At 40.5% G+C, this 15,481-nt stretch overlaps 1 protein-coding gene across 1 annotated transcript in view; it reads left to right on the top strand.

Annotated features, from left to right (window-relative positions):
- The window catches only part of LOC144529241 (uncharacterized), an 18,040-nt gene extending 2,559 nt beyond the window's left edge, over nucleotides 1-15,481 (top strand). The window contains exons 2-5 of the mRNA XM_078268245.1: nucleotides 90-188; nucleotides 3,497-3,725; nucleotides 8,925-9,116; nucleotides 11,587-15,481. Of these exons, the coding sequence (XP_078124371.1) occupies nucleotides 90-188; nucleotides 3,497-3,725; nucleotides 8,925-9,116; nucleotides 11,587-13,625 (2,559 nt within the window). The 3' untranslated portion in view covers nucleotides 13,626-15,481. The remainder of the gene's footprint in view (nucleotides 1-89; nucleotides 189-3,496; nucleotides 3,726-8,924; nucleotides 9,117-11,586) is intronic.

Below are 15,481 nucleotides of genomic sequence, written 5' to 3'. Positions count from 1 at the left end.
TAAAGTCCAGATGCTGAGAGCGTTGGTGGAGCAGCGACTAACTGCGGCTGCTGAAGAGATATTTGGGCTGTTTGAAAGAACGATAGCAGAGTACGAGGAGGAACTTTGTCGTTCAAAAGAGGAGAACGAGCGACAACGGGAGCTACTGGACGCTGTTTTCAACCCTCAGCTTCGGTTCCACAGAGCAGGTTTGGTCATTAAACCTTCAGTTGATCTTTCTCTCCTTCCTGTCATCTCTTCTCTCAGCAACGATAGGACGGATGTAAATAAGCATTTAGTCATAAGATCTATTGGAATCTTCGCTCTTTAACAGGCCTTCGCCAAACCCACCAGACTCCATGTAAATAATCAGTACTTTCATCACCGTAAAACACACTTCATTCAAAGTGGACAGAAACACAATAAAACTATCAAAAGCCGTCTTGGTTCATCTTTCCACTGTTCCAACAATCACCACTCTGGTTTGGTTGAAATTAACCCTTTATTCACCCATTTACATGTGGAAATATGCTGGTTCTATACACGCTAAAAGTCCTGATTATTTACATGGAGTTTGGTGGGTTTGGTGCAGCGTTCGAATTATACCGTGAGCTTCGGGGGTGTTAGAATACTTTACATTATCAAATAATAGACAGGACCACTGAAGATATATTGAAGTTCATTTTACTTGAGAACCCAACAAGGAGGAGACAGTCTCCGCACTACAGAATAGTACAGAGATATATGTATATGTGTGTGTGTGTATATATATATGTATGTGTGTGTGTGTGTATGTATGTATGTATGTATATATATATATATATATGTGTGTGTATATGTATGTGTATATATATATGTGTATATATATATGTATGTGTGTGTGTATATATATGTGTATGTGTATATATATATATATATATATATGTATATGTATATATGTATGTATGTATATATATATATATATATATATATGTATGTATGTATATGTATGTATGTATATGTATATATATATATATAATGTATGTGTATGTATTTACTATAGAGGGTTTTCACCAACGTCACGTTCTGGGCGGTAACCTGGATGCGCGGCCATATTGGAGGCACTCGGTGTAAACAACTGAAGGGAGTAATGGAGTATTGTGCACTTTGGTTACTTTAATACTTTATGTCTAAACAACAGAAAAGCTCATCAAAACGCGTCTAAGATGCAAAGGCATATAGGGAAGGACTTGGACCACAAAAAAGGCGCGATATTTTGAGAAATGACAGTTTACTGGCGGTGCAGATCCCTAACAGTTGGCTCCCTCTTCTTGGATCCATGGTGACCCTGATTCTTCCTTCAGTTGCATATCCCGATATAGTCCCCTACCTGGTGTTCTCACCGAGCCCGTACACAGCAGAAGACCTTAAATCCTACAAAGGTTTGGAGGCTTATAACCAGATGGTGTGTGGATGGGTGAGGGAGACGCAGTACCAAGTCATTAACGACCGTTGTGTTGTGAAGGCCAAAGTAAGTAATGAAATAACGTCTTTAATCAACCTAACCTTAACTGTATGACATCACTGTGATACTCGAGGTGTAGCCAAGTGACTCTCAATAGTTTATTTTCATTTCAAAGACCGAACAAGACAGTTTTCCCTCGTAGATCCTGGTTGAGCTTCCAACCACAAGCGCCTCCTTTCCTCTGATAACTTCTGGCATTCCTCTCCCTGGTTTTTAATAACTTCTGGAAGTCGATAATATTCCAAATGTTTTTCTCGGTCTGACCTATTGGTACAACCTAAAACACGGCAATAATGAACCATTTTTCTTGACGCCGTTCGGGATCTACTTCAGTGCCTGTGCTTTGTTGTGATGCGGAGTACCTCCAACATGGCGACTTCTGGTCTGATGACGCGCCGTGAAAACCCTCTATTGACATATAGTTGATGTCGTCAATTGTTATCTTGTCAGAGTCGATGACGTCTCCCTTATCTAGTCTGAGAGGGCATGTATGCCCTCAGGAACACACCGTGCTTAGACAAGGACAAAACAGGGTCAAATCTTGTGAGTTCAAGCAGTGCTTTGGTTTTTTAACAATATCCACACACATCCACAATTAATTTAACAGAGACAGAGAATATAATATTATTATATGCAAACATTTAATAAATAACAAGAGGGAAAGTATGTATCCTAATTTCCCTAACAGGGGGATACAGCTATTTTTTTTTATAGATGACGTCATACCTCCATTTGCATATTTATGACATCATTATGCAATAATTTGCATAAAGCTTAGTGGTTGTGTAAGCAAGGTAGATGGAAATAAACAGAAATCTTTAACCAAATAATCACAAATTTAATACTGGAGTTTATTTTACCTTATAATTATTACTTAGGTAGCCTATCTTTTAAGTAAAAAAAAATAATTCTACAAAGGGAGGGGAAAAAGATTGAGGGCAGACAGTTATTTATTTTAGACAAATAACATTTACATTTTATATTTTTGGAGGGAAAAGCCAGCGGGGCTTCCCGCATGCGCGATTCATCTGGAGTCGCGGAGGGGTTAACATCTCCTGCTCTGACTGCAGCTGGGAGGAACTGCTGTGCGAGGACTGGGCCACTTGTGAATGCTTTTAGATGGGGGAGGGACCCACGGCAGTACCCGCTGCTCGTTGAGAAGAGTAAGAAAAAGTCTCCAAAAGTCACTGCTTTTTTGGAAATAAAAGTCGCAAAAGGGAGTCTAAAAAGTCAGTAAGTTGGCAACACTACATATCAAAGAACCAGTCTGAACCTACAGTCTGAATGTACCAGAGAAATGGTACGTAGTGAGGGTTTGAAAATCGTATTTCATTAGATTATTTTCTGAATTGTTGGTGATGGTAATACTGCATGGTAATACTGCATGGTAATACTTCATGACATACATACATACATACATACAATTTTGGATAGACTAACATTATATTTTATAAAAAAAAATTCAGTACCCTCCAAACTATTATTTTCATCCCTTTTGGGAGGGTCCAAGTCTCATCTAGGGGGGTCGGACGCCCCCCCCTCCCCCAGTACCCCCCGTAATTCGAACCCTGGTTTGGTGATGGTGATTTTGGGTTCTTATTTAATAGGTATTCCCTTAGGACTGTATAGGTGATTATTACATAGTAGTGATGTTCACCTTGGAACACAACAGCACAGTACTGTAACCACTGAGGCTTTGTGTGTGTGTGTGTCTTTGTGTTTGTGTCTGTGCGTGTGTGTGTCTCTGTATGTATGTGTGTGTGTCTATAACAAGAACAAATACAAGATACAAAAACATAATGACAATTCAAGACATCTTAACCGGTACTTAGACGTAGTCATATTTTAAAAATCTCCAGTTAGCTTGTAGCACTGACTTCATGTAGGGCCCTATGGAGTCTTATAGCTTTTTAGAGTCTCATTTTCACACTGACCACCGAGCTAAACAACTGTTCTGGGGGAAACCTGCAATCTCTAAGCTTTAGCTGACATTACCTTCTGTCTGTGTTTCAGCTTTGCCTCCAGACGACAAAAGCCAGATTGTTATTAAAGAGGAGCAGCAGGGAGTGTAGCTCCAGTGTGGACCAGCAGGAGCCAGAGCCCCTCCCACACATTAAAGAGGAACAGGAGGAACTGTGGAGCAGTCAGGAGGGAGAGCAGCTTCAAGGGCTGGAGGAGGCTGATATCACCAAGTTCCCATTCACTCCTGTCCCTGTGAAGAGGGAAGATGATGAAGAGGAAGGTAGGATCAACATTAACAGGGTTTTTAGGGGAAATAAAGGTGGGGAAATCTGCAGAAGTCAAAAGCATAAAAGTTCACGAGATCCTGGTTTATGTTATTTTAGGAGTAGGGTTCCACACTAGTCTTGCATGTCCAGAACTTCCTCCACAGCTCGTAGAGGAAGGTCTGGCTAGTCCACACAGCATTCCTGGATGGGAGAAAAACATGCTCTGTTTTATTGGCATTTCTTTAAACCAATCACAATCTTCTTGGGCGGTGCTAAGAGCCGGACGGAGCGACGGTGCCTCTGCAAAATAGTCTCAGGAAGGAACTTGATTTGGTGGAACATGTTTGTCAAAAGAACATCTATGAATTGTGTGTGTGTGTGTGTGTGTGTGTGTGTCTGTGAGAGAGTGTGTGTTGTCTGTGAGAGAGTGTGTGTTGTCTGTGAGAGAGTGTGTGTTGTCTGTGAGAGAGTGTGTGCTGTCTGTGAGAGAGTGTGTGTGTGTGAGTCTCTGTCTGTGTGTGTGTGTCTGCGTGCTGTTTGTGTGTGAGAGTGTGTGTGTGTGTGAGTGAGAGTCTCTCTGTGTGCGTGTGTGTGTGTGTCTCTGTGTGAGTGTGTTAGGGCTTTGACTTTTGCCGAAAAATCATATTCAAAGTTTGTTTGTTTATTAATATTCAAATATTTATTAATAATATTTTGACCATTAAATGCCTTCAGTAAGGCTTATATTGGTATCAATCTTCGTATATGTTCTGTCCACCAGAGGGCGGTGTATCAGTCAGTAGGCGTACAATTATATTTTCAGAAGAAAAACACACAACAATGTTTTTATTAAAAGTCAGACCCTGGATTAAATACAAACAGTCTGCGTTCAACAGGAGGGGCGGAGCTTTCACCGTAGCCTTCGTAAGTGGTCTGATGTTCATACTTTTGCGTGTGGGGAGTGTGTGTTGTGAGAGAGTGATGGTGATTATCTTCAGAGTGAGTAGTGACTCTAGAGTCATAGTGAGAGAAACAAAGTGTCTCTCCTGTTCTTTCTGACCACGGTGGGGAATCTGGAGCAGGAGAAGTTAACCCTCTCCTTGATGTTATGTTGTTGATGGAGAAGGAGAACCAGGAAATGAGTCGGGGGAATCCCGTACCACGCTACGGCCGAGCGAGAGTTACATTTTGAAATGCGTGAAAAAGCCTCGGAATCTGAATTGAAAACGTTTACAAGCAAACACATTTACAAAAAAATAATGCCCATAACAGGTTCAAAATTCGAATATTAAGGGCTGCCTAATATTCGTTCGAATATCAATATGTTTTTTTTATATTCGAATATTGACGTTCGGAGTCAAAGCCCTAGTGTGTGTGTGTGTGTGTGTGTGTGTGTGTGTGTGTCTCTGCCTCTGTGTGTGTGTGTGTGTGTGTCTCTGCCTCTGTGTGTGTGTGTGTCTCTGCCTCTGTGTGTGTGTGTCTCTGCCTCTCTGTGTGTGTGTGTGTGTGTGTGTCTCTGCCTCTCTGTGTGTGTGTGTGTGTGTGTGTGTGTGTGTGTGTGTGTGTGTGTGTGTGTGTGTGTGTGTGTGTGTGTGTGTGTGTGTGTGTGTGTGTGTGTGTGTGTGTGTGTGTGTCTCTGCCTCTCTGTGTGTGTGTGTGTGTGTGTGTGTGTGTGTGTGTGTGTGTGTGTGTGTGTGTGTCTCTGCCTCTGTGTGTGTGTCTGTGTGTGTCTCTGCCTCTCTGTGGTGTGTGTGTGTGTGTGTGTTGAGACCCAGTTAGCGCTGCAACAGTTTTAATCAGGAAAATAGATAACGTCTTTGTTGGGACTGTGCATGATCTGGCCACGAGGAAAGGCATTTGAATGTTGCCATGGTAATCTACTGAGTAAATGTTTGTACCAAAATGGTTCTGTTGTTCAGCCTTCATTTTGGTAAAGCTGCAGCTAATTTCTTCTGTTCCTCTGTTGTCTTCGCTGAGGCGGGCTGACACACAAACACTGGCGCACATACCAGACGCCAGCCGCCACGTCACTTCTGTTAACTGTTAGACAGCGTTTACCTCAGGTTAATTAATTAGCTAGTAAGTGGCGATTTTTGGCAGCCAGCCTTCCAAAAGACAGCACAAATATAGCCGCAAGCAGCAATTTGCGGGTTCAAACTTACGGTGTGAGTGGCGTGGCCTTTCAGATATCATGTATTTAAGCCTTCATTATAGCACCACCATGTGGGTGATTGGGCTCATGATTGGGCGCTTTCAGCAGGGCTATTCAACTACACTGTTCAGGGGGACACATTTTAAGAAGGCTAATACTGAATGAGGAGAAAGAATAAAGAATGCAGACATCACCGGCATGGTCCGGTGACGTCAATCCCGTGCATCATTTCAAGATTAGTAGCAAACTAATAAACACTTAGATTATAAACCAGAAGCTTGCGTTTTAGCTTGTTTGTAAAACATCACTATTAGCAGAGTAGCATGCTGTAGTTGTGTAAAACAGCACTATTAGCAGAGTAGCATGCTGTAGTTGTGTAAAACATCACTATTAGCAGAGTAGCATGCTGTAGTTGTGTAAAACAGCACTATTAGCAGAGTAGCATGCTGTAGTTGTGTAAAACAGCACTATTAGCAGAGTAGCATGCTGTAGTTGTGTAAAACAGCACTATTAGCAGAGTAGCATGCTGTAGTTGTGTAAAACAGCGCGGTGGACGAGAGCAGCAGACGTTGGTTAACCTACCTTGTGTCGGGTTCGTTCCGTGGAAGATGATGTAGCAGCATGTTTGCAGCTTAAAATGATCCCAAACTTTGTCATTTTCTTTTGCCTCTGTCTTCTCTTAACCCCTCACTCTTTTCGCTGTCTTCCTTCATTTTATAATCTGCGCCGTCAAGTCTTGTGTCCAGCGTCAGCCTGTTGTGCGTTAGTAATACTCATCCGCGTGGGAACACAGTGAGCCTTACAACATTAGTTTCATTAATGAAACGAAGATTCGAGGCAAGAGAGAGAGAATACGTTACAGATGCATCGTTGCATTTCAAGTGTTGCTTACGGTAACTTAGCTTACTTACCTGAGGCCTATTCTGGGTGGGTTTGGAATCATATACAAGCCCGTAATTGTCTCCATCTGTTGAAAGCCCCATCGAAGTTTACTCGCATTTTCGCCTGTCGTCACTTTCCCTTTTAGCTTTTAGTTGTTCTTCATTTAATTTCCTTCTTTTCTGTGATGGTCCTGCCCCAGTATCAGCCATAACTGCAGCAGATAACTTCTAAAATAACATTAAAATACAACTACGCCTATCCTATAAAAAATACAGGGTTCGTACGGGTGCTTTTTGGATAAAATGCTTGAAATTGTAACCATTTATTTCATAGGCGCTGATACCATGGGTACTCCCACGGAAAATACTGGGCATTGTTAGAGGTGAGAATAGAAATGGGGTGTGTGTGTGTCTTTAATTTCCCCACTAACCGACATAGCCTGTAACAACCTGGGAGTTTTGACTAGCCGGCAGCAAGTTTTAAAAACTGGTGGATTTAATGGATTTGCTTTCTCGTCGGTGGCGAGAGCTAGCTTAATGAGAAGCACATTTTATTTCAGTTGTACATGTAGCCTTGTATTACGGGCTGTGAATCAAGATATCCTACAAGCCATGTTCTGATGCACCGCTTGTTACTAGATAAGTTGTTGATTATGGCTTGCAAAGTGTTTGTGTGTAGGTTAGCCTAGGCTACTAGTTTGCATCACTAGCTAAAGGCTACTGCTAGCTTTTACTGGATTTTAAATTAGGCTACCAAGATTATCTTTTTTTTATGCACCCGTGTGTCATTCTAATTACCTTGATCTTGGCATTTACGTTTCAAAGCCATCTCCTGCATTATTTTCCTTCGAGAGTATGTCATTTTTCAAATCTAGATGTCAATAATCTAACAAAAGCAAGCACTGCGAAACATGTACTGCGTACACTTTATTGAAGTTAGTGTGTGTCTGAGGTGATTTAATTGCATAATACATCATAACACCCTAACTCCAGTGCAGCAGTACAGTTAACTTTGATGGTCGGTCAGAACAAGGCAGCGTGCCATCAGGGCAGCGTGAAACAAAGGCATAAAGCAGTCTCTGATGTTACGGGCTTCTACCACGGTTGGCTTTTTGAAGTTACGGCAAAAACATAATCTTATTTCCCCCCAAAAACAATCAAATTGAAACTTGATGTTTGCCTACATGATAAAACTTGTGTTTATTACAATAACTCATTTTTGCCAAAAATCTATGTTACGGCCTTTTGCCTTAGTACGGCAGCATAGCTGTCTTACTGTACGTTATGTTATGAACCATGAAGAGATTAAACATTTTAAAGGTGATAATTCAGGATTTATACAGCAACAGAGTTAACTGACAATTATCATTTTCAGCATCTTACTGATTGTATTGTATTGAGAATAAACATAATTAATGCGAAAACAAAATTTTGGCTGTTTATAGCATTATCTCTTAATGTGATAAAACCACTAAATAATAATTTTTACTATGTATTGTTATGTAATTTATGGTGGTGTAAGGTGCTGGAAAAAGCTTTAAAATAGACCTTGAAAGTGCTTGAAAAAGACCCTGTCTTTCTGCTTGAGCAGCACTGGTTGAAGCCTGAAAATATTGTAAACAAATTAATAACATAACTAATTACAGTGGTCAGACTGTTCAGCTCAGTTTCAGACTGATACCGCCGGTTCAGGCTGGTCCTCATCCTCAACACGGGCCTTTTTCAGTGTAAGAGTAAAAAAAATGACATAACATTATTTATAATAAGTTTATTTGATTCATAGCTGCTGCATATAGTGTTTTGACCTCAACAACCCAACTGCATTTTATCGAATTTGACCTTGGAAAAGGTGTAGGAACCCTGAAAATAAATCTTCTGCTACCTTTCACCTGTCTGTATACGCTAACACAGGCTTTTCCAGTGTTACAAAGAAAATCTGTGACCCTTCAGAATGTGTTACTGTTGCACCGTCTACCTGCCATAAATCATTCTGTGACTACGCAGGAAAAATCGAACCCAAGCAACGGCACTAATAAAAACTACCTAAAAATAGCGTTAGTCAACAGCCTTTCCAACAGTTTTCCAAGACTGAAAAGGAAGACTAGTAGTGTAGATGTAACCTAAGTAACTGACTGAACAACCAGTATTTCTTTATAACAATCCAGGTGATCACAACATTTCTCTGTATGTGTTTCCTGCAGATGTTGAGCAGCTGTTGGTGGTTAAAGAAGAGGTTCCCCCTGAGCAGCAGGAGTGTAGCTCCAGTGTGGACCAGCAGGAGGAACTGTGGAGCAGTCAGGAGGGAGAGCAGCTGCAAGGGCTGGAGGAGGCCGATAACACTACGTTCCTATTCACTCCTGTCCCTGTGAAGAGTGAAGATGATGAAGAGAAAGGTAGGAACAACATGGACATGTTTTTAGGGGAAGGGGGAAACACTCTGCAGAAGTCTAGGGCTGCCCCCTCTGAGTGGATTAATCGACGAATTGGTTGTTCTTAACAAGTTGTATTGGTGTCTAAACTTAACTGTCTTCGCTGCATGACGCTCACCTGCTAAACTTAAATGTAACACCTCTAAGACTGTCACCTCCCGGTGCTCAGTACCTGGCGTCACTGGACCAGCCGGCGGTCACTTATCTCATATATCATACGAACAAAGAATGCGTTGTCCAATCTGTGTAGGTATGCTAAATTACACTCTATAGGTTTCCAACAATTAACAGAGTTATGACTAAGTCAATCTGATAATGATCTCAAGGCAAATGTCCAAAATAATGACCATGTTTAAAATTATGAATTAAAAGTCCACTCTCTGATTTGTGATGTTGGAGAGTTGTCAGCTTTATGCACGGTTGTTTTCCCACCCCAAATACATTTTGTCCCAGTAATCAGTTGGAGGTGGTAAAGGAGACATGGTAACATGGAGAAGAAAATAATTTGTGGTAGTATGTCCATCTTAACTATTGACATCCGAGCTTGTAGTGATTTTAGGAGGTAAGACCATCGATCAAGATCAGGTTCAATTAAATTATAGATTATGGATGTCCTGGAAGTTTTTATTAGCAATACTAATTAATGAGGGCGAAATGTTCACCCCCAAGTAGTCTATATCCTCGACGTTCCACTTACGGGATTGCTCCGGTGCCGATGGAAATTCCACCTGATGACCCTCATTTAGGCCAGATATCCGTCACCTTCCTCTTTCTTTGTGTTGGCCTTTAAAACTCCGGTGGATTTATGAGGACTACGGTTAACTGCTCCTCAGTTCTCTGCAGGGTAAATCCAGACAGCTAGCTAGACTATCTGTCCAATCTGAGTTTTCTCTTGCACAACTTAAACTACTTTTGAGCGTACACATGTTCCACCAAAACAAGTTCCTTCTCAAGGCTATTTTGCAGAGGCACCGTGGCTCCGTCCGGCACTTAGCACTGCCCAAGATGTTTGTAATTGGTTTAACCTCTTAACAAACGGATGCATTTTAAAGCTTTTTGGTCTAAACGTCATACCCAAATTAAAAGTGGTACAGCTCCCATGTACTTTGACACTCAGGGATGTGCCTGGTATCATTGGAAAGGAAACGCTCAAGTTTTGTTACAAGTGTCAGGGTGATTCTAGGCCTTACTGACACAGAGTTGCAGAGGCTAGAATGGAGGGTTTTTATTTCCGTCCAAGTCATACATCTGTAAAATGATTAAAATACACTGCTGTAAACACATCTAGTGAGTTACAGACAACACAATGTCATAGCCACATGTCTCAGCTTACTACAGAAAAAAATCACAGACACAGACAGGGTAGGGGTGTAAAATTAACAGCCCTCACCAGCTGACAGCAAATGGAAGGGGGTGAATTACTAGCCCTTCTGACTATCATTCCATCTGACCTCTGACCTTCAAATCAGGGACCCAAATGGGAGGTAGAGAAAAACCAGTCTCTGCACTTTAGATAAACAGAAGAACATAACGTTTGGCTATCAGGATCCATACATCAATATAGGGGTAAAGAATTCATGCTGCTAAAAACAAAACAAAAACAAGTCAATAGTAAGACATGTCAAAAGACAAATATGTGCATTCCTTTTACAGGACATAATGTGCAAAAATAGTTATTCCAATAGTTCGAACCTGTTGTGTGTTTTTTTTTTAGAAGTAACGTTTAAATGTTGTTTTTGACTAGTTTGACAGCTTTATGTGATTGATGAGATGAAAAATGAAGGGGGCCTTGTGTGTGCCAGTTACAGTCATTTGAACATAATAATAAATGTTGAAATATTAATGACGTTTTTTATATTCAGTTTGGGATAATTGTTATACTTATCAAGTAATAATTAAAAAAATCTTTAGAATAATATGCAAATGAGTTAGGGTTAGGGTTATCTATGACAAAAAGAATTGTTAGGGACCTAATCAGCATACTGTAGCAAACCAGGGGAAACAGGGCAGCCAATCTGGCACATGGGGCGGATCCATAGGCTTAGATTGGGGGACCTACCTGTGCAAGTGCTGGGTTGCTACAATACAACAATATGGCATGAGTGGTGTTATTAAAAGTGACGGGGGCGATAGATAGGTTTTGATAGGTTGATTGATCATAACGGTTCAATTTTAGATCCCCTGAAATCATATATACTGTATGTTCCGGTTCAGTGTTGTAACGCAAATTTTTATGGAGGTTACAGTCTGCTTTCAATGACCTTCAGACCTTCCTGTTAAGTTTAGATCTTGCTCTCACCACTGTAAGTTACACTGTGAGTTCTGAAAATGTCAGTGGTTGTGATTGTCGCTAAACGGAGGCAAGTTGTTGAATGATGCAGTTGTCTTGGTTTTGTCTGACGTCCAAGTTTTCCTCAATTTGTGTTTCCTGCAGATGTTCAGCAGCTGTCGGTGGTTAAAGAAGAGGTTCCCCCTGAGCAGCAGGAGTGTAGCTCCAGTGTGGATCAGGAGGAGCCAGAGCCCCCCCCACACATTAAAGAGGATCAGGAGGAACTGTGGAGTAGTCATGAGGGAGAGCAGCTTCAAGGGCTGGAGGAGGCTGATATCACCAAGTTCCCATTCACTCCTGTCCCTGTGAAGAGTGAAGATGATGAAGAGGAAGCTCAGTCCTCACAGCTTCATCGAAGACAAACTCAACACATGGAAACAGAAGCTGATGGAGAGGACTGTGGAGGACCAGAACCAGCCAGGAACTCACTTACACATCCACTTTTACAACCAGAGACTGAAGACTCTTTTGACTTTTTTGAACCTGAGGCTGATGACAGTGCTGATTGGAAGGAGACCAGAGAACCTCAGTCAGCTTTAAACTCTCTGAAACATGATTCAACATATAAGAAAATATTCAGCTGCTCTGAGTGTGGGAAAATATTTAACCGTGAGTCACATCTGAAGAGACACATGAGAACTCACACAGGAGAAAAACCTTTCAGCTGTTCAGTTTGTAAGAAATCTTTTACACAGAGTGGAAATTTACGGTCACACATGATAATCCACACAGGAGAAAAACCTTTTAGCTGCTCTGAGTGTGGTAGAGCTTTCACTGAACGTGGAAAAATGAAGAACCACATGATGACTCATTCTGGAGAAAAGCCTTTCAGCTGCTCAGTCTGTAAGAAATCTTTTACACAGAGTGGAAGTTTACAGACACACATGGTAGTCCACACAGGAGAGAAAAGATTCAGCTGCAGTGTTTGTAACAAAAGATTTGCCTGGCGTTCTGATGTCAAAAGACATAAATGTGTTGGTCAGATGGAAACAGAAGCTGATGGAGAGGACTGTGGAGGTTCAGAACCAGCCAGGAACTCACATCCACATTTGCAACTTCAGACTGAAGACCAGACTGGAGACTGTGCTGAATGGAAGGAGACCAGAGAACCTCAGTCAACTCTAAACTCTCTGAAACATGATTCAAGATGTAAGAAAACATTCAGCTGCTCTGAGTGTGGGAGAAGATTTGGCTTCAAGTCACGTCTGAAGAAACATATGAGAATCCACACAGGAGAGAAGCCTTTCAGCTGCTCTGAGTGTGGTAAAGCTTTTCCTGAAGTGGGACACCTGAAGAGACACATGATAACTCACACAGGAGAGAAACCTTTTAGCTGCTCTGTTTGTAATAAATCTTTTACACAGAGAGGGAATTTACGGTCACACATGGTAGTTCACACAGGAGAAAAACCTTTCAGCTGCTCAGTTTGTAAGAAATCTTTTACACAGAGAGGACATTTACGGTCGCACATAACTTCTCACACAGGAGAGAAAAGATTCAGCTGCAGTGTTTGTAACAAAAGATTTGCCTGGTGTTCTGATGTGAAAACACATAAATGTGTTGGTCAGATGGAAACAGAAGCTGATGGAGAGGACTGTGGAGGACCAGAACCAGCCAGGAACTCACATCCACTTTTACAACCAGAGACTGAAGATCAGACTGGAGACTCTTCTGAACCTGAGAATGATAACAGTGCTGATTGGAAGGAGACCAGAGAACCTCAGTCAGCTTTAAACTCTCTGAAACATGATTCAACATGTAAGAAACGATTCAGCTGCTCTGAGTGTGGGAAAAGTTTTGGCTTCAAGTCATACCTAAAGAGACACATGATATCTCACACAGGAGAAAAGCCTTTCAGCTGCTCAGATTGTAATACATCTTTTACACAGAGAGTAAATTTACAGTCACACATGGCCGTATTCCACACAGGAGAGAAAAGATTCAGCTGCAGTGTTTGTAATAAAAGATTTTCCCGGCGTTCTGAAGTCAAAAGACATAAATGTGTTGGTCAGATGGAAACACAAGCTGATGGAGAGGACTGTGGAGGACCAGAACCAGCCAGGAACTCACATCCACTTTTACAACCAGACACTGAAGACCAGACTGGAGACTCTTCTGAACCTGAGACTGGTGACATTGATTAATGTTTGTGCCTTTTTATGTCGAAGCAAAACTTCTCAAGTATCTAACAAAAATCTTTAAGTGTCAACATCTAGATAGAAGACATGGTAGCACTGCACATTACACCACGGTAATAAGATGGTAATAGTGGGGTATCAGTGTGATAATAGAGGTAATATATAGGTAATAACATGTAATTACACCAAAGTAATAACTGGGTAATATATCACAGTAATAAGATGTAATACTGGGGTAATAAGGTGATAAGAAGGTAACATGCAATTACCAACGTATTAACTAGGAAAGGGTTCAATGATAGCCATATGTACTGTATTCGGGTAATATAGTTATATTAATACTGTAATAACGTGATAATAATGGGGTAATATATGTTTTCACAGTATTATAGGCTACTATCTGCGTAATACCTTCCAAATGAGAGAAAACGTCTTGGAATTTAAAATTGGTAATTACCATATTATAATGCTGAAATTCAGCAACCTTTTATGTTCCAAATATTTCCCTTTTGTTTCAAGGTAATACTTTACAAATTGTATGTTTAATCTTGTGACTTCTTACCTTGAAATACGTCTGGTAGTTGCTGTGTAATAACCATGAATCAGTGCTGCAAAATGCAAAACTATATGTTTCTGTTTCATTTCATGGTAATATTAGAATTACAGAGGTGAAGAGATTACCTGGAAATGCTTCTGGTAGTTTCTCTTTGTTATTATTTCATTTACCACATCTCATTTATATTTATCACATTTATCTTATAATAGTATATACACACATAATCATACACATACGTCAATGAACACATATTGCAATTGTTAAAGCCCTCCTCCTTTCCTATATCTTTTAAAAATCATTGCTTTGTACCTTTTTTTTTTTAACTGGATTATGTTTGGACAATGCTTTAGTTCTGTGCACAGACCATTCCACACTTTCACACCACTGATTGTAATGCACTGACTTTTTATAGTCGTGCGAACAGCTAGAACCTTGAATTTAAACGTATGCCTTAAATTATAACCCCCCCCTCTATCAAAAAAGAACTTCTGAATATTACCTGTTAGTCTGTTTTTTGCTTTATACATGATTTGTGCAACTTGAAATTCAACCACATCAATGAACTTTAAAGCTCTGCAATGTAAAAACAGTAATTTGGTGTGATCATAATATCCTGCTTTATGAACTGTTCTTATGGCTCTCCCAGACCTCCACACAGTAATTTAAATAAGGTAAAACCAGTGAACAATATAGACTATGCAGTGATTTGTGATCCAATACATGCTTTGCCTTACACAGGACTGAGATGCTTCGTGACACTTAAGATTGAACGTGTTTTATGAGGTTTCCAGCAGAGCTTGTGATCTATAATCACCCAGAGAAATGTATTTACATACACTCTTTCATTAGTCACACTATCTAGCTTAACATGCACTTGATTATTTGACTTGCAATTTCCAAACATCATATTGGTTTTACTCTAATTTAATAATTTGTTACTGTCGAACCATCTTTTTAATTTGCTCATTTCAGATGTGATTAACTCCAGAAGCTGCTGCAAATCCTCACCAGTACAAAAAATATTTGTGTCATCTGCAAATAAGACACATTTAAGAAATTCTGATGTTTTACATAAGTCATATATGTAGAGAATAAAAAGAATTGGCCCCAACACTGACCCCTGGGGGACACCGCAAGTAATGTCCAAACAAGACAAGATGTTTTCACCCATCTTCACAAACTGTTACCTGTCATGAAGATAGCTTCTCCGTTCAAAACAACCCCTCTGATACCATACCGTTCAAGTTTACTGATTAATCTGTCATGGTTTATTGTATTGAATGCTTTCTTGAGATCAATAAATATC

The sequence above is a fragment of the Sander vitreus genome, chromosome 14 (genome assembly GCF_031162955.1).
Source record: "Sander vitreus isolate 19-12246 chromosome 14, sanVit1, whole genome shotgun sequence".
NCBI classification, from domain to species: domain Eukaryota; kingdom Metazoa; phylum Chordata; class Actinopteri; order Perciformes; family Percidae; genus Sander; species Sander vitreus.
Note: the sequence above shows the minus strand (reverse complement) of the source record. Positions and strands in the feature narration are given on the sequence as shown.